This window comes from Phaseolus vulgaris, unplaced genomic scaffold (assembly GCF_000499845.2).
Source record: "Phaseolus vulgaris cultivar G19833 unplaced genomic scaffold, P. vulgaris v2.0 scaffold_428, whole genome shotgun sequence".
In the NCBI taxonomy this organism is placed as follows: domain Eukaryota; kingdom Viridiplantae; phylum Streptophyta; class Magnoliopsida; order Fabales; family Fabaceae; genus Phaseolus; species Phaseolus vulgaris.
Genome location: NW_027174233.1, coordinates 1 through 22,232, shown reverse-complemented (window position 1 = coordinate 22,232; position 22,232 = coordinate 1). Strand labels below are relative to the sequence as shown.

The 22,232-nt window shown below is 42.7% G+C and overlaps 1 protein-coding gene, 5 non-coding genes and 9 pseudogenes across 6 annotated transcripts; all 15 read right to left on the bottom strand.

The window, feature by feature from the left end:
* Positions 1-417: 417 nt before the first annotated feature.
* Positions 418-536, bottom strand: LOC137817646 (5S ribosomal RNA; annotated as a pseudogene).
* Positions 537-1,528: 992 nt separating this feature from the next.
* Positions 1,529-1,647, bottom strand: LOC137817642 (5S ribosomal RNA; annotated as a pseudogene).
* Positions 1,648-2,659: 1,012 nt separating this feature from the next.
* On the bottom strand, positions 2,660-2,777 carry LOC137817650 (5S ribosomal RNA; annotated as a pseudogene).
* Positions 2,778-4,401: 1,624 nt separating this feature from the next.
* On the bottom strand, positions 4,402-4,518 carry LOC137817644 (5S ribosomal RNA; annotated as a pseudogene).
* An 811-nt stretch (positions 4,519-5,329) lies between these two features.
* On the bottom strand, positions 5,330-5,445 carry LOC137817647 (5S ribosomal RNA; annotated as a pseudogene).
* Positions 5,446-5,994: 549 nt separating this feature from the next.
* LOC137817645 (5S ribosomal RNA) lies at positions 5,995-6,112 on the bottom strand (annotated as a pseudogene).
* A 554-nt stretch (positions 6,113-6,666) lies between these two features.
* Positions 6,667-6,785, bottom strand: LOC137817651 (5S ribosomal RNA). The gene has a single exon (XR_011081998.1). It is a non-coding gene; the product is annotated as a 5S ribosomal RNA (ribosomal RNA).
* Positions 6,786-14,037: 7,252 nt separating this feature from the next.
* On the bottom strand, positions 14,038-15,996 carry LOC137817639 (uncharacterized). The gene has a single exon (XM_068620908.1). It carries the CDS (start codon positions 15,994-15,996, stop codon positions 14,038-14,040), a length of 1,959 nt encoding a protein of 652 aa, XP_068477009.1.
* A 1,071-nt stretch (positions 15,997-17,067) lies between these two features.
* On the bottom strand, positions 17,068-17,185 carry LOC137817640 (5S ribosomal RNA). The gene has a single exon (XR_011081997.1). It is a non-coding gene; the product is annotated as a 5S ribosomal RNA (ribosomal RNA).
* A 554-nt stretch (positions 17,186-17,739) lies between these two features.
* On the bottom strand, positions 17,740-17,858 carry LOC137817649 (5S ribosomal RNA; annotated as a pseudogene).
* A 553-nt stretch (positions 17,859-18,411) lies between these two features.
* Positions 18,412-18,530, bottom strand: LOC137817652 (5S ribosomal RNA). Its single transcript, XR_011081999.1, has one exon. It is a non-coding gene; the product is annotated as a 5S ribosomal RNA (ribosomal RNA).
* Positions 18,531-19,085: 555 nt separating this feature from the next.
* LOC137817653 (5S ribosomal RNA) lies at positions 19,086-19,203 on the bottom strand. The gene has a single exon (XR_011082000.1). It is a non-coding gene; the product is annotated as a 5S ribosomal RNA (ribosomal RNA).
* Positions 19,204-19,758: 555 nt separating this feature from the next.
* On the bottom strand, positions 19,759-19,876 carry LOC137817648 (5S ribosomal RNA; annotated as a pseudogene).
* A 1,021-nt stretch (positions 19,877-20,897) lies between these two features.
* Positions 20,898-21,015, bottom strand: LOC137817643 (5S ribosomal RNA; annotated as a pseudogene).
* Positions 21,016-21,566: 551 nt separating this feature from the next.
* Positions 21,567-21,682, bottom strand: LOC137817654 (5S ribosomal RNA). The gene has a single exon (XR_011082001.1). It is a non-coding gene; the product is annotated as a 5S ribosomal RNA (ribosomal RNA).
* Positions 21,683-22,232: the final 550 nt, after the last annotated feature.

Here is a 22,232-nt window from a genome sequence, read left to right as displayed (position 1 = left end):
TTGTCTAGGCCAGGAAGAAAAACAGAACACAAAAAGAAATACAAAAATAAGTGCAACATGGGTGTTGAGGTACATGAATGAAAAGGTAGGGCAATATTGTAAAAATTCATTAAAATAAGGTAGAAATTTATTTTTGAGCCAAATTTTATTGTGGAATCTTGTTTTTGTATATATTGATGTAGAGTCCTTAGATCGAAGAGCATAGTGCTAGATTTGGTGTTTCCAAAAATTTACGTGACAAAACTTCAAATGTTATACTTTGATAGAAAAGTCAGATGGAGATGCGTAAAAATAAGTTGTTCGAAATGACGTAACGAATATAGTCGCCAATTCCGAAGGTCCGAACGTGATAACTCACTGAACTCATGGTTTGATTGTCTACGCAAGAAGAAAAACATAACACAAAAAGAATACAAAAAGAAGCAACACGAGGACTCCCAAGAGGTCACCCATCTTAGTACTACTCTCGCCCAAACACGCTTCACTGCGGAGTTCTTGATAGGATCCGGTGCAGTATTGATGGTATGGTCAAACCTATGAAGTGTAGCAAGATCAATGCCTATATGGGTTTGCAACTGGGCTTCAGTTTCAAAATGGTTGGACCCCAAACGCGCTAACTCGCTACACACACTATTTCACGATCGTTTTTCTAGGTACTTTAATTTTTTTATTTAGAGGCTCAACAAAAAAAAATAGCACGAAAAGGTCACTCGTGGTTTGATTGTCTAGGCTGGGAAGAAAGAATATAACACAAAAAAGAAATACAAAAAGAAGTGCAACATGGGTGTTGAGGTACAACATGAATGAACAAGGTAAGGCAATATTCTAAAATAAAAAAAATAGGTAGGAATTTATTTTTGATCCAAATTTTTTGTGGAATCTTGTTTTTGTGTATATTTGATTTAGGAGTCCTTAGATCGAAGAGAATAGTGATAGATTTGGTGTTTCCAAAAATTAACGTGACAAAACTTCAAATGGTCATAACTTTTGATAGAGAAGTCAGATGGAGACGCGTAAAAATGAAAGTTGTTCGAAATGACGTAACGAATCTAGTTGCCAATTTACGAGGGCCCCGAACGCGATACTCACTGAACTCATCGTTTGATTGTCTAGGCAGGAAAAAAACAGAACACAAAAAGAAATACAAAAATAAGTGCAACATGGGTGTTGAGGTACAACATGAATGAACAAGTAGGGCAATATTGTAAAATTCATTAAATAAGGTAGAAATTTATTTTTGAGCCAAATTTATTGTGGAATCTTGTTTTTGTATTATTTGATGTAGGAGTCCTTAGATCGAGAGCATAGTGCTAGATTTGGTGTTTCCAAAAATTTACGTGACAAACTTCAAATGGTTATAACTTTGATAGAAAGTCAGATGGAGATGCGTAAAAAATGAAAGTTGTTCGAAATGACGTAACGAATTAGTCGCCAATTCCCGAAGGTCCCCGAACGTGATAACTCACTGAACTCATGGTTTGATTGTCTACGCCAAGAGAAAAACATAACACAAAAAAGAAATACAAAAGAAGAGCAACACGAGGACTTCCCAAGAGGTCACCCATCTTAGTACTACTCTCGCCCAAACACGCTTCACTGCGGAGTTCTGATAGGATCCGGTGCAGTATTGATGGTATGGTCAAACCTATGAAGTGTAGCAAGATCAATGCCTATATGGGTTTGCAACTGGGCTTCAGTTTCAAAATGGTTGGACCCAAACGCGCTAAACTCGCTACACAACACTATTTCACGATCGTTTTTCTAGGTACTTTAATTTTTTTATTTAGGGCTCAACAAAAAAAATAGCACGAAAAAGGTCACCTCGTGGTTTGATTGTCTAGGCTGGGAAGAAGAAGAAAAATATAACACAAAAAGAAATACAAAAAGAAGTGCAACATGGGTGTTGAGGTACAACATGAATGAACAAGGTAAGGCAATATTCTAAAATTCAAAAAAATAGGTAGGAATTTATTTTTGATCCAAATTTTTTGTGGAATCTTGTTTTTGTGTATATTTGATTTAGGAGTCCTTAGATCGAAGAGAATAGTGATAGATTTGGTGTTTCCAAAAATTAACGTGACAAAACTTCAAATGGTCATAACTTTTGATAGAGAAGTCAGATGGAGACGCGTAAAAAATGAAAGTTGTTCGAAATGACGTAACGAATCTAGTTGCCAATTCCCAAAGGCCCCGAACGCGATAACTCACTGAACTCATCGTTTGATTGTCTAGGCCAGGAAGAAAAACAGAACACAAAAAAGAAATACAAAAATAAGTGCAACATGGGTGTTGAGGTACAACATGAATGAACAAGGTAGGGCAATATTGTAAAATTCATTAAAATAAGGTAGAAATTTATTTTTGATCCAAATTTTTTTGTGGAATCTTGTTTTTGTATATATTGATGTAGGAGTCCTTAGATCGAAGAGCATAGTGCTAGATTGGTGTTTCCAAAAATTAACGTGACAAAACTTCAAATGGTTATAACTTTTGATAGAAAAGTCAGATGGAGATGCGTAAAAAATGAAAGTTGTTCGAAATGACGTAACGAATATAGTCGCCAATTCCCGAAGGTCCCCGAACGTGATAACTCCACTGAACTCATGGTTTGATTGTCTACGCCAAGAAGAAAAACATAACACAAAAAGAAATACAAAAGGAAGTGCAACACGAGGACTTCCAGGAGGTCACCCATCCTAGTACTACTCTCGCCCAAACATGCTTCACTGCGGAGTTCTGATAGGATTCGGTGCAGTATTGATGGTATGATTGATGAGAATCAACTAAAGGTGGCTTTTTATAATGAAGAACAAGATCATTTCCTTCACATTTAAAGTTTTTCTTGTTAATCTTTGCAAAAGATAAATCCCAAGCCCAAGCCCAAGAAGGCCAAGCCCACAAAGCCCAAAGACCATCCATGAAGGGCAAGGCCAAGTTTTAAATAAATTTTGTTTGAAGGTGCTTAGAGGAAACATTAGAAACCTCTATTGTTAAAGCATCTTTTAGTCTTTAGTTAAGAGTCTTAGGGGGGGTGTGTTAGTAGATAGGTGTAGGAGTAAATAAGGAGGTGCCAAAGTGATAGAAAGATCACACCTTCCTCATGCTTTGTTTTAGGCGCAAATTCTAGAAGCTTTTTGGGAGGGAGTTTTTGAATTTGTGTAGCTTACATTTCAGCACCTTAGGCTATAAATGAGGTGCTCTCTTTGTAATTTCATATTGGAATTAATCTAAGAAAACTCTACTCAAATTTTGAGTGAACTTTGGAGAGCTTTTGGAGCCTTCTTCTCTAGTCTTATCTTGATGGATCATTGGAGTCCTCAAGTGGCGGCATCACTCTCATCTAGGAGCATTCCACACTTCTAGTGGCGAGATCATCCAACATTCTTCCATCTTCATGAGCACTCTCTTCTCCTTCCTTCTTCTTTTTCAATTGTTCATGTTTCTTGTGTTCTTGAGTTGTTTTTGGGTTCGGTTTTTCTATTTTCCAGCACCTATGTTTGTTCTTTGCTTTAATTTCTATTTTGTTCGGTTCATATGTTTACTTGTTCAATTCTGTTTGGTCATTCCAGTTTTTTACTCTCTTTGTTGATTCCAATTTGACAATATTTGGTTCATCCAAATGAGTTTGGGATTTGGTACTAGTTTTGGTGAGTTTTGTCTTAGAACAATGATCCAACTCTAAGAAAAGTGCCTCTATAATGTCCAGCTCAAGGTGATTCCTAAGAATGTCAAGAATCATTCTCTATATGGCTAGTGGAATCACATCAATGATCAAACCTATGAAGTGTAGCAAGATCAATGCCTATATGGTTTGCAACTGGGCTTCAGTTTCAAATGGTTGGACCCCAAACGCGCTAACTAGCTACACAACACTATTTCACGATCGTTTTTCTAGGTACTTTAATTTTTTTATTTAGAGGCTCAAACAAAAAAAAAATTGCACGAAAAGGTCAACTCGTGGTTTGATTGTCTAGGCTAGGAAGAAGAAGAAAACATAACACAAAAAAGAAATACAAAAGAAGTGCAACATGGGTGTTGAGGTACAACATGAATGAACAAGTAAGGCAATATTGTAAAATTCAAAAAAAATAGGTAGGAATTTATTTTTGATACAAATTTTTTGTGGAATCTTGTTTTTGTGTATATTTGATGTAGGAGTCCTTAGATCGAAGAGAATAGTGATAGATTTGGTGTTTCCAAAAATTAACGTGACAAAACTTTAAACTGTCATAACTTTTGATAGAGAGTCAGATGGAGACGCGTAAAAAATGAAGTTGTTCGAAATGATGTAACGATTCTAGTTGCCAATTTACGGAGGGCCCCGAACGCGATAACTCACTGAACTCCTCGTTTGATTGTCTAGGCCAGGAAGAAAAACAGAACACAAAAAAGATACAAAAATAAGTGCAACACGAGCACTTCCCAGGAGGTCAGCCATCCTAGTACACTCTCGTCCAAGCAGCTTCACTGCGGAATTCTGATGGGATCCGGTGCATTGGTGCTGGTATGATCGCACCTGTCAAGTGTAGCAAGATCAATGCCTATATGGGTTTTCAACTGGGCTTCAGTTTCAAAATGGATGGACCCCGATCACGATAACTCTCTACAAACATATTTCACGATCGTTTTTGTAGGTACTTTAACTTTTTTATTTAGAGTGTTAGCGAAAAAAAATAGCACGAAAAGGTGAAATCGTGGTTTGATTGTCTAGGTCAGGAAGAAGAAGAAAAACATAACACAAAAAGAAATACAAAAAGAAGTGCAACATTGGTGTTGAGGTACAACATGACTGAACAAGGAAGGGCAAGATTGTAAATTTCATTAAAAATAGGTAGAAATTTATTTTTGATCCAAATTTTTTTGTGGAATCTTGTTTTGGGTATATTTGGTATAGGAGTCCTTAGATTGAAGAGAATAGTGATAGATTTGGTGTTTCCAAAAATTAACGTGACAAAACTTCAACGGTCATACATTTGATTGAATTTGGCCTGAGAGTAATATTGAAAAATTCATTAAAAATAGGTAAAAAATGATTTTTATCCAAATTTTTTTCTGGTAATTCTGTTGAGGGTATATTTGACGGAGGAGTCCTCACATTTTGGAAAAAATTTAAGATTTTTAGTTGTTGAGAATTTTTTGTGAAAAACTTCAACGGCCATAGCTTTTGATCGGAAGTCGGATGGAGACGCGTAAAAATGAAAGTTGTTCGAATGACGTAACGAATCTAGTTGCCAATTCCCAAAGGGCCCTAAACGCGATAACTCGCTGAACTCATGGTTTGATTGTCTAGGCCAGGAAGAAAAACATAACACAAAAATAAGTACAAAAAGAAGTGCAACACGAGGACTTCCAAGAGGTAACCATCCTAGTACTACTCTCGCCAAGCACGTTTATCTGCGGAGTTCTGATGGGATCCGTTGCATTAGTGCTGGTATGATCGCACCTATCAGGTGTTAGCAAGATCATTGCCTATATGTGTTTGCAACTGGGCTTTAGTTTCAAATGGTTGGACCCCAACGCGATAACTCGCTACACAACACTATTTCACGATCTTTTTTCTAATACTTTAATTTTTTTATTTAGAGGGTCAGCAAAAAAAAAAAATAGCACGAAAAAGGTGAACTCATGGTGATAACTTTTGATAGATTTTGGCCTGGGAGTAATATTGAAAAATCATAAAATAGAGTAAAAATTGATTTTTGATCCAATATTTTTTCTGGTAACTCTGTTTGAGGTATATTTGACGGAGGAGTCCTCACAGTTTGGAAAACGAAGATTTTAGTTGTAGAATTTTTTGTGAAAAACTTCAAACGTCTATAACTTTTTATCGGTAAGTCGGATGGAGACGCGTAAAAAATGAAAAGTTGTTCGAAATGACGTAACGAATCTAGTTGCCAATTTCCGAAGGGCCCCGAACGCGATAACTCACTGAACTCATGGTTTGATTGTCTAGGCCAGGTAGAAAAACAGAACACAAAAACTAAATACCAAAAAGTAGTGCAACACGAGGACTTCCCAGGAGGACACCCATCCTAGTACTACTCTCGCTCAAGCACGCTTGACTGCTGAGTTATGATGGGATCTGGTGCATTGTGCTGTTATGATCGCACCTGTGAAGTGTAGTAAGATCAATGCCTATATGGGTTTGCAACTGGGCTTCAGTTTCAAAATGGTTGGACTCCGAACGCGATAACACGCTACACAAAACTATTTCAGGATCGTTTTTCTAGGTACTTTAATTTTTTTATTTAGAGGGTCAGCAAAAAAAAAAATAGGCCGAAAAAGGTGAACTCGTGGTCATAACTTTTGATAGATTTTGGCATGGCAGTAATATTGAAAATTCATTAAAAATAGGTAAAAAATGAGTTTTGATCCAAATTTTTTCTGGTAACTCTATTGAGGTTATATTTGACGGAGGAGTGCTCACAGGTTGGAAAACAATGAGAGATTTTGAGTTGCTGAGAATTTTTGGTGGAAAACTTCAAACGGCCATAACTTTTTATCGGGAAGTCGGATGGAGACGCGTAAAAAATGAAAAGTTGTTCGAATGACGTAACAAATCTAGTTGCCAATTCTCGAAGGGCCCCGACGCGATTAACTCACTGAAGTCAAGGTTTGATTGTCTAGGCCAGGAAGAAAAACAGAACACAAAAAATAAATACAAAAGAAGTGCAACACGAGGATTTCCCAGGAGGTCACCCATCCTAGTACTACTCTCGCCCCAACACGCTTGCCTACGGAGTTCTGATGGGATCCGGTGCATTAGTGCTGGTATGATCGCACCTGTCAAGTGTAGCAAGATCAATGCCTATATGGGGTTTGCAACTGGGCTTCAGTTTCAAAATGGTTGGACCCCGAACGCGATGACTTGCTACACAACACTATTTCACGATCGTTTTTCTAGGTACTTTAATTTTTTTATATAGAGGGTCAGCAAAAAAAAAAAAAATAGCACGAAAAAGGTGAACTCGTGGTCATAACTTTTGATAGGTTTTGGCCTGGCAGTAATATTGAAAAATTCATTAAAAATAGGTAAAAAATGATTTTTGATCCAAATTGTTCCTGCCGGTTGACCGGGATCGTCTTTGCGCGTGGCTTGTCCTCGCGAGCTAGGTCACCTTCGTCCTGCTTCGTTGTGAGTACCTGAATGAAGTGAACAATGGGCGCCCTCGCAGCCGTTTGCATCCGACGATCAAGTCAGCTAGCGAGAAACACCAAAGTGACTGAAAACTATATGATAATCTCAATGACTGAAACTGTGTGGCTAAAACTGTGTTGCCCTAATTGCCTTGTGCTCCCTGCGGGGTGCTGCGAAGACAACTGGGGTTTGGTCCTCTGTGTGACTTATGAGAATTAGGTTAAAACTCGTGTAGCTGTGAAAGCGTACCTAACTAGGGTTCTTCGTGCCCTTTATATAGGTGAAAACTAGGGTTTACCTTTGCGCTACTGCTCTTATCTAGGGTTCCTTGGAGAAGGTCCTTGCGCCGCTATTCCTAGGATCTGAGCGTATCTGACACATGGACTTCCCCTTATCTGGAGTGCAATGAATAACCTTGTGGCCGCTTGGGTTCTAACTTGAGTGTCGTATCTCTCGCGCCATCATACTTCGTGGGTGCCCTAATTAATCACGTGTCATGCATGCAGCCTTCCTTGGAGATCTTTAATGAGCACGTGGGCATTGTCACGTGCCCCTTTGACTTGATCGTTTGTTCTGTGCGGAGGGTCCCACAGTGCCGCCGCCCAGCTTAGGGTTACTCTATCGTGTGGGCCCTCTTCTCTGCGAAATGCTTCTGTCACACGGGTTGACTCTTCGGACGATGTCTTACTTGGGCGACGTCTCGCTTGGGCGACGTCTTGCTTAGGCGATGTCCTTCTCTGGGCGATGACTCATCTTGGCGGTGACACATCTCAGCGATAACCGATTATGTATAATGCAGAACGTCGCTTCTACATACGGCGACTATGTTGACTTCTTGACCACCTACCTTTCTCTTGTCCACGTCATCACACCCGATGACCTGGTCAGTACACAAGCCCCCAGTCTTGAGCTGATCACTTGTTTTTCAGCGAAAAGACTAAGGCCTCGCCCCTGTCGCCCTCGCGGCGTTTGACGACATGTCGCTCTCCGACCGATTGATGTGACCTTTCTGCATCGCCGGCGCGACGTACCCTCAAGGACTCTGACGACGCGATATTCTCTGATCCAAAAAGGTGACACTTCAGTCCCGCACCTCCATCTCGTGACACGTGGCCCAATTGTAAGGCACTCGCTTTAACGTCCTTTACTGTTTCAACTGTAACACTCGAATCTTTGAAAACCCCGTACCTTAACTCACTGACTTGACCTCTTTCACATCTTTCTTGCACCATTCATCTTCTTCTCAAGAACCCCTTGTTCCACGTTCTTTCCTTACAAACTTCCCTTCTATTCCGCCGCTGGACCTTTCCTCCTTGACCTTCAGTTTCTTTGCTGACAATTGCATACTAAAATGTCTACCAACCCTTCTTTCTCCAGAGTGGGTCACAAGGATATTTACCCCTGGGCTTCGAGTGAACTTCTTGACGAATGCTCTTGCTTTCTCTCCACCAGGGCCCTGAGGGAACACGTGGGGGAAGAGTGTTCCTATGATCGTCGTGCCTTCGCAAAGAGGCACGACGACGACATCGTCGTGCTCCCTTGCACCTTAGGGGAGCCGGTATGCGGGGATGAGCGATCCAACAACGGAGTCCCCTTTTTCTATTTTTACCAGGTGGTCTTCAAACGCGTCGGTGTGCGCCTCCCTTTTTCTAGGTTCGAGAGAGAGAGCTGCTGACAGAGATGAACACTGCCCCAGCCCAACTGTACCCTAACAGTTGGGCCTTCGTTAAGGCCTTTGACATTCTGCTTGGCTTCCTTGGATGCACACCCTCTGTGGACATCTTTCTTCACTTCTTTGAGGTGAAGAGGCAGAGAAACAACCTTTGGGTGACTCTCAGCAACGTCCCTGGTAGGATTCTTTTGACCCCTTTCCAGCAAACCTTCACAGGGTGGAAAGGCAGGTTCTTCAAGGTGTGCTGTTCTGACCTGGTGCCCTCTGCCCTGGACGGCTTTCCTTTGTATTGGACAAAGGACGCCAGAGCCTTGAAATCTAAACCCCTTAAGAAGTTGTCTTCAAGGGATCAGGAAGCTTGCAAGATCCTGGCGGGTGTTGGAGGTTTTGACGCGGCTGCTCTAATAAGCTTGGAGTATAATGCCGAGCTTCTGGAAAAATATATAGGTGCGTGAGGTTTTCCTTATGATCCTCCTACTTTCTGTTTTTGTTGGATTTCTTGTATGATTTTGCTTGGAAGTACTTTGTTTCACGTCTGTCTCTTACTGTACTTTACTCCTATTTACGTAGGTTCGAAGATAAACGATCATCAGAGGGCACTGCTGACTCAGGCTTTGAGGTTCGGAGACGGGGCTTCTTCGTCGTATCGCTCAAACTCTGGGCGCCACTGATGAGTGATATGTTCTCGCTTCCTGCGCAGACATTAGGATGTGTATAGGATTATTTTTTTCATCTTGCAACTGTCATAAACTCTGTCTATACCTCTAACGCTGGCTTTACGTTTTTCTTTATGTTGAATGTTGTTCCACTTATTTTTGCATGCTTGCGTTCTTTGCCATGCTGCGCACGCTACTCCCATTATCCCCCTTCGCTATGCTTGGCGTGAATTTCTTAGATAACATTTGCTTGTTTCTCCATTCCTTAAATACCCTGCTTCTGATTATTTCACTTATGGCTCTGCTCGGCCTTCATTTTTGTGAGGGATGCCCGCTCGTTTGAGCTTTCTTACTTGAACCTTCGGCATTTTCGCCCTGAATAGTTGGCGATGTGCTGCTTGTAGCGATGTCAGACCGCCTGGTCTTCCATTTGGCGATGACCGTGCCGGTACTCGGGCTGCGATTCCTTTGGCGAGGAGGATAAGTTAAACTCAGGCGATCTACGTGGCTTTACGCGCTAATGCCCACGCTGATTACTGATTTGACATTTCACCAACCCCCCCATCAACTGACACGTGGACCCATCGATGGTCATTATTTCATGTCGTTTGCGCTCCTCGCAACATTCGAAACTCTAAAACTTCTCGCGCCACTCCACTGTTCCATTATCTTTCTTCTTCGCTCTCAAACTTCCGATACGCTCTGGTGAATGCTTTGACTCCCCAATCACCATTTCCCTGCGCGCTCCTTCGATCATTAAAAGGTAACCCTTTTATCACTCTCGCTAGTGCTTACCGCATTTTAATCGGCTTGCATCATCCATTAACTGCTTGGAGCATACGTTGTGGGCTGCTTGTTCTCTGTTTTGCCTTTCCCTTCGTTTTAGGTTTTTCCTTTCCTCTCTACGACCCCCTTTGTTCATGCTGTTTTCCTTTTCTGTCTTTCAATCGAGTCATTCTGTTTATCAACCCTCCACTTTTTCATTTCCTTGTCGTCTTCTCTGCAGTTTCTCGATGGCTCGTACGAGGGCCACATCAGACAGCCTTGCCCCCTCTCGAAACCCTCCTCCAAAGTTACGCAAAAAACCTTCTTCAGGAACTCCCTCTACGTCTCGTAACCCAACCAGGGATCCTGCCATCCTTTCAAACCAGGCTCAGAGGCCTGCGCCCTCTCAACCTAACCAACTGCAAACCACCCCCCCACAAACCAGTGCTACTGTACGCCCCATTCCTGACTACAAACTGTTATACCCACGGGCTCCTCCAGCCTTGCTGAACGAGACTTCCTCGATCAATACTGAGGCTGATATTCATCGTTTGAGAGATAAAACCCACCTTACCTTTCATAAGGAAAATGACGACAAGGTGGCCATTCGCCCTTGTCTTCCTGGGAAACCTGTCTGTACTGACAATGATGGCAACGATGGCCACCCTTCCTGCTTCATCTATGTAACCGTATTTAAGAAGGTTAAGCTCAGGTTCCCTCTCACTCGCTTTGAGAGAGAGCTCCTGACCGAGCTTGATATTGCCCCTGCTCAGCTGCATCCCAACGACTGGGCGTTAGTCAGGGCATACCAAATTGTCTGTGCGCACCTAGGCCATCCAGCCTCCGTAGATGTGTTCTTATTTCTGTTCGAGGCTAAAAACCTAGGGGATCGCCTGTGGGTAAGCCTCAATAGGGATTGCTGGGAGATCCATCCTCTAAATCTTCCAGCAATCTTATAAGGACTGGAAGGGTAAGTTTGTTCGTGTTCGCTGCAATGATCAGGATCCCACGCTTCTTGATGGATTCCCCTTGTACTGGTTAACAAGGGAAAGAAGGACTCTAAGGATAACTTTCGGAAAGCTAGGAGTCCAGAGAAGATTGGGGAACTTGGCAGAGACCTGTGCAACTTCTGGAAAGAAGTTGCCTCTACCAATACCATCTTGGCTACCCCCTCAATCATCAAGTTCGAATTCTATGAGGATCAACTAGACTTTTACATAGGTCTGCCCTTCTACTCTATCTGGATTTCTCTTCCTGCGCCAAGTCCGGTTTACTCTTTATCAAAGTTATTTGCGTTACACTGTCCTGCGTTTATTCTTGGCTGCTTGATCCCTGTATTACCGGTTACCTGAAACTGGATTGATTTGCACATTTATCACTTTGTGCAGATACAATGTTGGGAAAAGATCATATGGCTAGGTTGCGCTCCTTAGCCAAGCGTCACAATCTCGCAGCGGGTTCTCAGACTGTCCCGAATTCTGTCGCAGAAGCTGCCGTTGCTCGGGGCGAGCTCCCTCCAGCGGGCTCACCTTCCCTCGTCGCCCTTCCTGCCCCTACGAGGAAAAAACTGCCACCAAAGAGGGCCAAGAGGAAGATTCCCACAATGGTGTCGGATGAAGAGGAGGACGAGAGTACCGAAGATGGGTTTGTTTGTAAAAGGAGCAGGGCGACCACCACTGAGCCGCCAACAATCGAAAGTGCAGGCCTAGATTACGTAGAGAATCCTCCCAGCGCCTCCACACCTTTTGAGAGCGCTGGGGATACTCTGCCGTCAAATACCTCAGCTGCTGGAGGCGTTCCGAATCAAACTGTGGATGTTCAGTCGTTCCCCAGCCTGTAGTGGAGCCAAACGTATCGCCGCCGCGTCCTGACGCTTCCCTGGTCGTCCACACTTATGAGGGTGGTGGCGAGAACCAACCCTCAACCCCTCTCCCAATCCCTGCTCTTCCAGCCTCTGTTGAGGAGGTCTTGAAAGCCCACGCCGCTTACCTTAGCGCTATAACTACTGAGTGCATAGAGAAGCGTCTTTACCAGATGATGGGCGAGGCTCTAAGGGATTCTTTGAACCAGTATAAATCCGAAGCCGGTGCTGCGAAGGACCAAGTCCAACAACTTAAGCGTGACATTACGATGCGGGGATTGGAGTTTTCGCGGTTAGAGAACACTTTGAAAGACGAGCTGCGGAACGAACGCAAAAATAGCGCTGAGCTACACAAAAAGCTCAATGACAAATTCTTAGAGGTCACTGAACTCGAAAGCAGGCTCGTGCCTCAGCAGGAAAAGATAGCGGACCTGGAGGAGACCCTCAAGGCTAAAAAGGCCTACGTGGATGAGCTCGAAGCCAAGTCAATTGAAAGGGAAGATCTGCTGGGCAAAATCGAAGCCGACAAGGACCGAAAGGCCAAGGAACTGAGCGAGAAAGATAAGGAGCTGAACGAGGCTGCAGCAAAGCTTGCCCAGGCGCTTGAGGAGAACGAAAAGCTGAAGAAAGAAATTGAAGAACTCGACCTCAGCGCTGCAAACGTTCTGACTTCCGGGTTTGGCGCGGCCTTGGAGCAGTTCGCTTGTGCTTATCCCGACTTGGACCTCTCTCAGTTCTCGATTTGCCATGAAGTGGTAGACGGCAAAATTGTACCTTCGGATTAACATTTCCATTTGCCATTTTGTTTTGAAACATCTTGACAGACTTATATATTCGACCTTGGTTTATGTGTAATGAATCTATTTGTAACGACTTTCTCTTTATTCAAACTGCTTTAATATACGCGCATGATTTTGCCCTTATCTGTCTCGTAATCATCTGATCTGATATAACCGACTAACTCTTGCTTAAAGAAATCAACTCAGCGCCGACTGGTGCTTAGCTCTGTGGGCGTGGGTTATTCTTAGTGTCTGAAATCTTGTTTGCTTGATCCGCTGAATGACATGTGTACTTCCAGGTTACCACCTAATTCTTTGCTGGCCTGATTCTGCATCGGGAACTTTCAAACTTGTCTCATTTTACTTAAGCAAAGGGGCCTTGTAATCTGTTCTCGCCTGAACTCACTCGAGTGTGAGGAGGACTTTCTCTGGTGCCTCCACTTTGCCCAGGGGTTCCACTTCCTCTTCCCCTGGAAGCACTGAGGACTTGCAATCTGTTCTTGCCTGAACTCACTCGAGGTTGAGGAGGGCTTTCTCTGGTGCCTCTACTTTGCCCAGGGGTTACATCTTTCCTTCCCCTGGATGCATTGAGGACTTGCAATCTGTTCTATGGCCTCAACATCGTTCGAGGGCGAGGAGGACTTAGCTGACAACTATTAACTGACCTCAGCTTCGCTCGAGGGCGAGGAGGATTTATCTGATAACTATTTTACTGACCTCAGCTTCGCTCGAGGGCGAGGAGGATTTATCTGATAACTGTTTAACTGACCTCAGCTTTGCTCGAGGGCGAGGAGGATTTATCTTATGACTATTTCACTGACCTTAGCTTCGCTCGAGGGCGAGGAGGATTTATCTTATAACTATTTACTGACCTCAGCTTCGCTCGAGGGCGAGGAGGATTTATCTTATCTTTTACCTCCGATCGCTAACTGGCGATGAGGGCTTAGAACTTAACTTGTGCCTCCAATCGCCGAGTGGCGGTGAAGACTTAGAACTTAACTTGTGCCTCCGATCGCCAACTAGCGATGAGGACTTGAAAAATTTTAACATTCAATTTTTGCACTAAACTATGTAGGGGCAACAAGGGCTCTCTTCAAAAACTTAAAAAGATAAGCGTGCACATTTAAATAACTTGGGAACTTTGATAAATTTCGAAACCTTCTTTATTAGGTGGCCTCATTAAAAAACCCTCTTCGGGGAAAAAGAGTGCCCCCTTGAAAATGTTTTAACTGTAATAAAACTTGAGATGGGTGGCGTTCCAAGTACGAGGAATCGCCCCTCCTTCCAGTGTTTCTAGGCGGTAAGCACCGTTTCCGAGTGCTTCGGTTACTCTGAACGGTCCCGTCTACTTGGGCGACAACTTGCTCTGCATCTCGTATTGGTGGGCCTTCCTCATCACCAGGTCGCCATCTCTGAATCGCCTTGATTTTCATCCGGGAGTTGTACTTACGTTCCACTCTTCTTTTTACTGCTTCGGCTTTTACCCTTGCCTCCTCCCTGACTTCGTCCAGCAAATCCAAATTCATTCTCCTTTCGGCGTTCGAGTCTTCTGCTACAAAGTTCTTGAATCTTGGCGAGCTTTCCTGGATTTCGACTGGGATCATCGCGTCGCACCCATATACCAAGCTAAACGGGGTTTCGTGGGTTCCCGATTGTTCGGTAGTATGATATGCCCATACTATGCGATGGACTTCCTCAGCCCAAGACCCCTTGGCTTTCTCCAACCTCCTCTTCAGTCCTCTCAGCAAAACCCAATTGGCCGACTCCACTTGCCCATTCGTTTGTGGGTTCTCCACCGAAGCAAACACCTGTTGCGTCCCAATATCCTCGCACAGTTTCTTCAATAAGTGACTTGCGAATTGGGTCCCATTATCTAATACCAAACACTTTGGTACACCAAAGCGACACACGATGTTCTTCCATACGAAATTCTGAATCTTGTGTGCTGTAATCTGGGCTACTGGTTCCGCTTCAATCCATTTTGTGAAATACTCGATTGCTACGACTAAGTAATTCATTTGCCTGATCGCCAACGGAAAGGGCCCCAGAATATCGATTCCCCACGTATGAAATGGCCAGGGGCTGTAGATTGACTTTAGCTCTTCTAGGGGCGCCTTGTGCGAATCGGCGTGTTGCTGGCATTGTTTGCAACGCTGTGCGTATTCCTTACAATCTTCCCTCATGGTTGGCCAATAATAGCCCGCGCGGAGAGTTCTCGTTGCCAGGGCTCGCCCTCCGATGTGGCTTCTGCAGATTCCCTCGTGGAGTTCAGTCATAATTCTCGCGCACTTCTCTCCATGCACACATACTAATAGGGGGTGTGTAAATCCGAACCTATACAGCTCCCCATCGATCAAGGTGAACTTGTTAGAGCTTTTCTTTATCTTTCTGGCCTCTGTCGGATCTACTGGGAGGACGTCGTCTGCTATGTACCGCTGGTATGATGTTATCCATGTATCTGGTTGGTAAACGGCGCAAACTCGCGCTGTCTTCGCTTCCTCCACTGGGTGCGCCCTAACTCTCGGCGCTCTCAAGGTTTCCTGAGTTAACGATCGATGGCTCCTTGCTATCCCTTCTGTTGACTTGCAAACTTGAAGAACCTGGTGGTCTGCTGCGAACGCCCGAGGTGTCTTTAGAGTTTCTTGTATAACAGTCCTCTGCCGGCCCCCCTTGCTTGAACTGGCGAGCTTGGCAAGCAAGTCAACTCGGGCATTTTGTTCCCTTGGTACATGCACCACTTCAAACAAGGAAAAGGAACGTCTTAGCTCTTTTACATACTCTAGGTAAGCCGCCATTTGTGGATCCTTGGCCTGGAATTCGTCGGTCACCTGCCCGGTGATCAGCAAAGAGTCGCTTTTGGCCATCAGTGCCTTCGCCCCCATTTCCTTTGCCAACAGGATACCAGCAATCAATGCTTCATATTCTGCCTGGTTATTGCTAGCTTTGAAGGCAAACCTCAGAGATTGTTCTATTAACACTCCGTTGGGTCCTTCCAAAATGACTCCAGCCCCACTACCTAGCTGGTTGGACGACCCATCAACTGAGAGTACCCATCGATCATCACTTCCGGCATTATGCGTCGTCTCAGCGGACAGCTCGACCACAAAGTCGGCGAAGATTTGCATTTAATCGGTCCTCGTGGTTCGTACCTGACGTCGAACTCTGACAACTCCACTGCCCATTTTACCATCCTTCCAGCTACATCTGGTTTCTTTAGAACCTTTTGGATGGGCAGGTCGGTCATCACCCATACTTCGAAGCTCTGGAAGTAATGTCGTAGTCTTCTCGCTGAAAATACGACTCCGAACGCTGCTTTCTCTAAGGCTTGGTATCTCACTTCCGAACCTTGTAACACCTTACTGACAAAGTAGATAGGCTTCTGAACCTGATCTTGTTCTTGTACGAGCACCGCGCTCAACGCCCTTTCAGTAACGGCGAAGTATAACTTGAGGGGCGTTCCCACTTGGGGTTTGCACAGAACCGGCGGGCTCGCCAAGTACTCTTTGAGTTTCACGAAAGCCTCTTCGCCCTCTCTCGTCCAGACAAACCTGTTATTTCTTTTCAAACACTGGAAATACTGGGGTCACTCTCCCCACTGGCAGATACGAATCGCGACAGGGCGGCCATCCGGCCTGTAAGCTGTTGTACCTCCTTGATAGTGGCAGGGCTTCTCATTGCCAGGATGCCAGCACACTTATCAGGATTCGCCTCGATTCCTCTTTCAGTTAAGAGGAAACCCAAGAATTTTCCCACCTCTACGCCAAAAATGCACTTCTCGGGGTTTAGCTTCAACCTGTACTTGGCTATTATAGCGAATAGTTCCTCTAGATCGGCATGCTAGATTTTGGCATGGCAGTAATATTGAAAAATTCATTAAAATAAGGTAAAAAATGATTTTTGATCCAAATTTTTTTCTGGTAACTCTATTGAGGGTATATTTGGTGGAGGAGTCCTCACAGGTTGGAAAACAACGAGAGATTTTGAGTTGCTGAGAATTTTTGGTGGAAAACTTCAAACGGCCATAACTTTTGATCAGGAAGTTGGATGGAGATGCGTAAAAAATCAAAGTTGTTCGAAATGACATAACGAATCTAGTTGCCAATTTCCGAACGGCCCCGAACGCGATAACTCACTGAACTCATGGATTGATTGTCTAGGCCAGTAAGAAAACAGAACACAAAAAATAAATACAAAAAGAAGTGCAACACGAGGACTCCCAAGAGGTCACCCATCCTAGTACTACTCTCGCCCAAGCACGTTTGACTGCAGAGTTCTGATGGGATCCGGTGCATTAGTGCTGGTATGATCGCACCTGTCAAGTGTAGCAAGATCAATGCCTATATGGGTTTGCAATTGGGCTTCAGTTTCAAAATGGCTGGACCCCGAACGAGATAACACGCTACACAAAACTATTTCAGGATCGTTTTTCTAGGTAGTTAAATTTTTTTATTTAGAGGGTGAGAAAAAAAAAAAATAGCACGAAAAAGGTGAACTCGTGGTCATAATTTTGATAGATTTTAGCATGGCAGTAATATTGAAAAATTCATTAAAATAGGTAAAAAATGATTTTTGATCCAAATTTTTTTCTGGTAACTCTATTGAGGGTATATTTGGCGGAGGAGTCCTCACAGGTTGGAAAACAACGAGAGATTTTGAGTTGCTGTAAATTTTTGGTGGAAAACTTCAAATAGCCATAACTTTTGATCAGGAAATCGGATGGAGACGTGTAAAAAATGAAAGTTGTTCGAAATGACGTAACGAATCTAGTTGCCAATTTCCGAACGGCCCCGAACGCGATAACTCACTGAACTCATGGTTTGATTGTCTAGGCCAGGAAGAAAAACAGAACACAAAAAATAAATACAAAATTAGTGGAACACGAGGACTTCCCAGGAGGACACCCATCCTAGTACTACTCTCGCTCAAGAACGCTTGACTGCAGAGTTATGATGGGATCGGGTGCATTAGTGTTGTGATGATCGCACCTGTCAAGTGTAGTAAGATCAATGCCTATATGGGTTTGCAACTGGGCTTCAGTTTCAAAATGGTTGGACTACGAACGCGATAACACGCTACACAAAACTATTTCAGGATCGTTTTTCTAGGTACTTTAATTTTTTTATTTAGAGGGTCAGAAAAAAAAATAGCACGAAAAAGGTGAACTCGTGGTCATAACTTTTGATAGATTTTGGCATGGCAGTAATATTGAAAAAATCATTAAAAATAGGTAAAAAATGATTTTTGATCCAAATTTTTTTCTGGTAACTCTATTGAGGATATATTTGGCGGAGGAGTCCTCACTGGTTGAAAAACAACGAGAGATTTTGAGTTGCTGTAAATTTTTGGTGGAAAATTTCAAACGGCCATAACTTTTGATCGGGAAGTCAGATCGAGACCCGTAAAAAATGAAAGTTGTTCGAAATGACGTAACGAATCTAGTTGGCAATCCCCGAAGGGCCCCGAACGCGATAATCACTGAACTCATGGTTTGATTGTCTAGGCCATTAAAAAAAATAGAACACAAAAAATAAATACAAAAAGAAGTGCAACACAAGGACTTCCCAGGAGGTCACCCATCCTAGTACTACTCTCGCCCAAGCCCGCTTGACTGCGGGGTTCTGATGGGATCCGGTGCATTCGTGCTGGTATGATTGCACCTGTCAAGTGTAGCAAGATCAATGCCTATATGGGTTTGCAACTGGGCTTCAGTTTCAAAATGGTTGGACCCCGAACGCGATAACTCGCTACACAACACTATTTCAGGATCGTTTTTCTAGGTTGTTTAATTTTTTTATTTCGAGGGTCAACAAAAAAAAAAATATCACGAAAAAGGTGAACTCGTGGTCATAACTTTTGGTAGATTTTGGCATGGCAGTAATATTGAAAAATTCATTAAAAATAGGTAAAAAATGATTTTTGATCCAAATCATTTTCTGGTAACTCTATTTAAGGTATATTTGGCGGAGGAGTCCTCACATGTTGGAAAACAACGAGATATTTTGAGTTGCTGAGAATTTTAGGTGGAAAACTTCAAACGGCCATAACTTTTGATCAGGAAGTCGGATGGAGACGCGTAAAAATGAAAGTTGTTCGAAATGACGTAACGAATCTAGTTGCCAATTTCCGAACGGCCCCGAACGCGATAACTCACTGACCTCATGGATTGATTGTCTAGGCCAGTAAGAAAAACAGAACACAAAAATAAATACAAAAAGAAGTGCAACACGAGGACTCCCAAGAGGTCACCCATCCTAGTACTACTCTCGCCCAAGCACGTTTGACTGTAGAGTTCTGATGGGATCCGGTGCATTAGTGCTGGTATGATCGCACCTGTCAAGTGTAGCAAGATCAATGCCTATATGGGTTTGCAACTGGGCTTCAGTTTCAAAATGGCTGGACCCCGAACGAGATAACACGCTACACAAAATTATGTCAGGATCGTTTTTCTAGGTAGTTAAATTTTTTTATTTAGAGGGTGAGAAAAAAAAATAGCACGAAAAAGGTGAACTCGTGGTCATAACTTTTGATAGATTTTGGCATGGCAGTAATATTGAAAAATTCATTAAAAATAGGTAAAAAATGATTTTTTGATCCAAATTTTTTTTCTGGTAACTCTATTGAGGGTATATTGGCGGAGGAGTCCTCACAGGTTGGAAAACAACGAGAGATTTTGAGTTGCTGTAAATTTTTGGTGGAAAACTTCAAACTGCCATAACTTTTGATCAGGAAATCGGATGGAGACGTGTAAAAAATGAAAGTTGTTCGAAATGACGTAACGAATCTAGTTGCCAATTTCCGAAGGGCCCCGAACGCGATAAGTCACTGAACTCATGGTTTGATTGTCTAGGCCAGGAAGAAAAAGAGAACACAAAAAATAAATACAAAAATTAGTGCAACACGAGACTTCCCAGGAGGACACCCATCCTAGTACTACTCTCGCTCAAGCACGCTTGACTGCAGAGTTATGATGGGATCGGGTGCATTAGTGTTGTAATGATCGCACCTGTGAAGTGTAGTAAGATCAATTCCTATATGGGTTTGCAACTGGGCTTCAGTTTCAAAATGGTTGGACTACGAACGCGATAACACGCTACACAAAACTATTTCAGGATCGTTTTTCTAGGTACTTTAATTTTTTTATTTAGAGGGTCAGAAAAAAAAATAGCACGAAAAAGGTGAACTCGTGGTCATAACTTTTGATAGATTTTGGCATGGCAGTAATATTGAAAAAATCATTAAAAATAGGTAAAAAATGATTTTTGATCCAAATTTTTTCTGGTAACTCTATTGAGGGTATATTTGGCGGAGGAGTCCTCACAGGTTGAAAAACAACGAGAGATATTGAGTTGCTGTAAATTTTGGTGGAAAACTTAGGAGGTTACCCATCCTAGTACTACTCTCGCCCAAGCACGCTTCACTGTGGAGTTTTGATGGGATCCGGTGCATTAGTGCTGGTATGATCGCACCTGTCAAGTGTAGCAAGATCAATGCCTATATGGGTTTGCAACTGGGCTTCAGTTTCAAAATGGTTGGACCCCGAACGCGATAACTCGCTACACGACACTATTTCAGGATCGTTTTTCTAGGTACTTTAATTTTTTATTTAGAGGGTCAGCAAAAAAAGAATAGCACGAAAAAGGTGAACTCGTGGTCCATAACTTTTGATAGATTTTTGCATGGCAATAATATGGATAAAATCATAAAAATTAGGTAAAAAAATGATTTTTGATCCAAATTTTTTTCTGGTAACTCTATTGAGGGTATATTTGGTGGAGGAGTCCTCACAGGTTTGGAAAACAACGAGATATTTTGAGTTGCGGAGAATTTTTTAGGGAAAACTTCAAACGGCAATAACTTTTGATCGGGAAGTCGGATGGAGATGCGTAAAAAATGAAAGTTGTTCGAAATGACGTAACGAATCTAGTTGCCAATTCCCGAAGGGCCCCGAATGCCATAACTTACTGAACTCATGGTTTGATTGTCTAGGCCAGGAAGAAAAACAGAACACAAAAAATAATTACAAAAAGAAGTGCAACAGGAGAACTTCCCAGGAGGTCACCCATCCTAGTGCTACTCTCGCCAAGCACGCTTCATTGCGGAGTTCTGGTGGGATCCGGTGCATTAGTGCTGGTATGATCGCACCTGTAAAGTGTAGCAAGATCAATGCTTATATGGGTTGCAACTGGGCTTCAGTTTCAAAATGGTTGGACCCCGAACGCGATAACTCGCTACACAACACTATTTCAGGATCTTTTTTCTAGGTACTTTAATTTTTTTATTTAGAGGGTCAGCAAAAAAAAAATAGCACGAAAAAGGTGAACTCGTGGTCATAACTTTTGATAGATTTTTGCATGGCAATATATGGAAAAAATCATAAAATTAGGTAAAAAAATGATTTTTGATCCAATTTTTTTCTGGTAACTCTATTGAGGGTAATATTTGGTGGAGGAGTCCTCACAGGTTGGAAAACAACGAGATATTTTGAGTTGCGGAGAATTTTTTAGGGAAAACTTCAAACGGCAATAACTTTTGATCGGGAAATCGGATGGAGATGCGTAAAAAATGAAAGTTGTTCGAAATGACGTAACGAATCTAGTTGCCAATTCCCGAAGGGCCCCGAACGCGATAACTTACTGAACTCATGGTTTGATTGTCTAGGCCAGGAAGAAAAAGAAGACAAAAAATAATTACAAAAGAAGTGCAACACGAGAACTTCCAGGAGGTCACCATCCTAGTACTACTCTCGCCAGGCACGCTTCACTGCGGAGTTCTGATGGGATCCGGTGCATTAGTGCTGGTATGATCGCACTGTCAAGTGTAGCAAGATCAAATGCCTATATGGGTTGCAACTGGCTTCAGTTTCAAAATGGTTGGACCCCGAACGCGATAACTCGCTACACAACACTATTTCAGGATCGTTTTTCTAGGTTGTTTAATTTTTATTTAGAGGGTGAGAAAAAAAAATAGCACGAAAAGGTGAACTCGTGGTCATAACTTTTGATAGATTTTGGCATGGCATAATATTGAAAAATTCATAATAAAAAATAGGTAAAAAAAATGATTTTTGATCCAAATTTTTTTCTGGTAACTCTATTGAGGGTATATTTGCGGAGGAGTCCTCACAGGTTGGAAAACACAAGAAGATTTAGAGTTGCTGAGAATTTTTTGTGGAAAACTTCAAACGGCCATAACTTTTGATCGGGAATCGGATGGATACGCGTAAAAAATGAAAGTTGTTCGAAATGACGTAACGAATCTAGTTCCCAATTCCCGAAGGGCCCCAAACGCGATAACTCACTGAACTCATGGTTTGATTGTCTAGGCCAGGGAGAAAAAAGAACAGAAAAAATAAATACAAAGA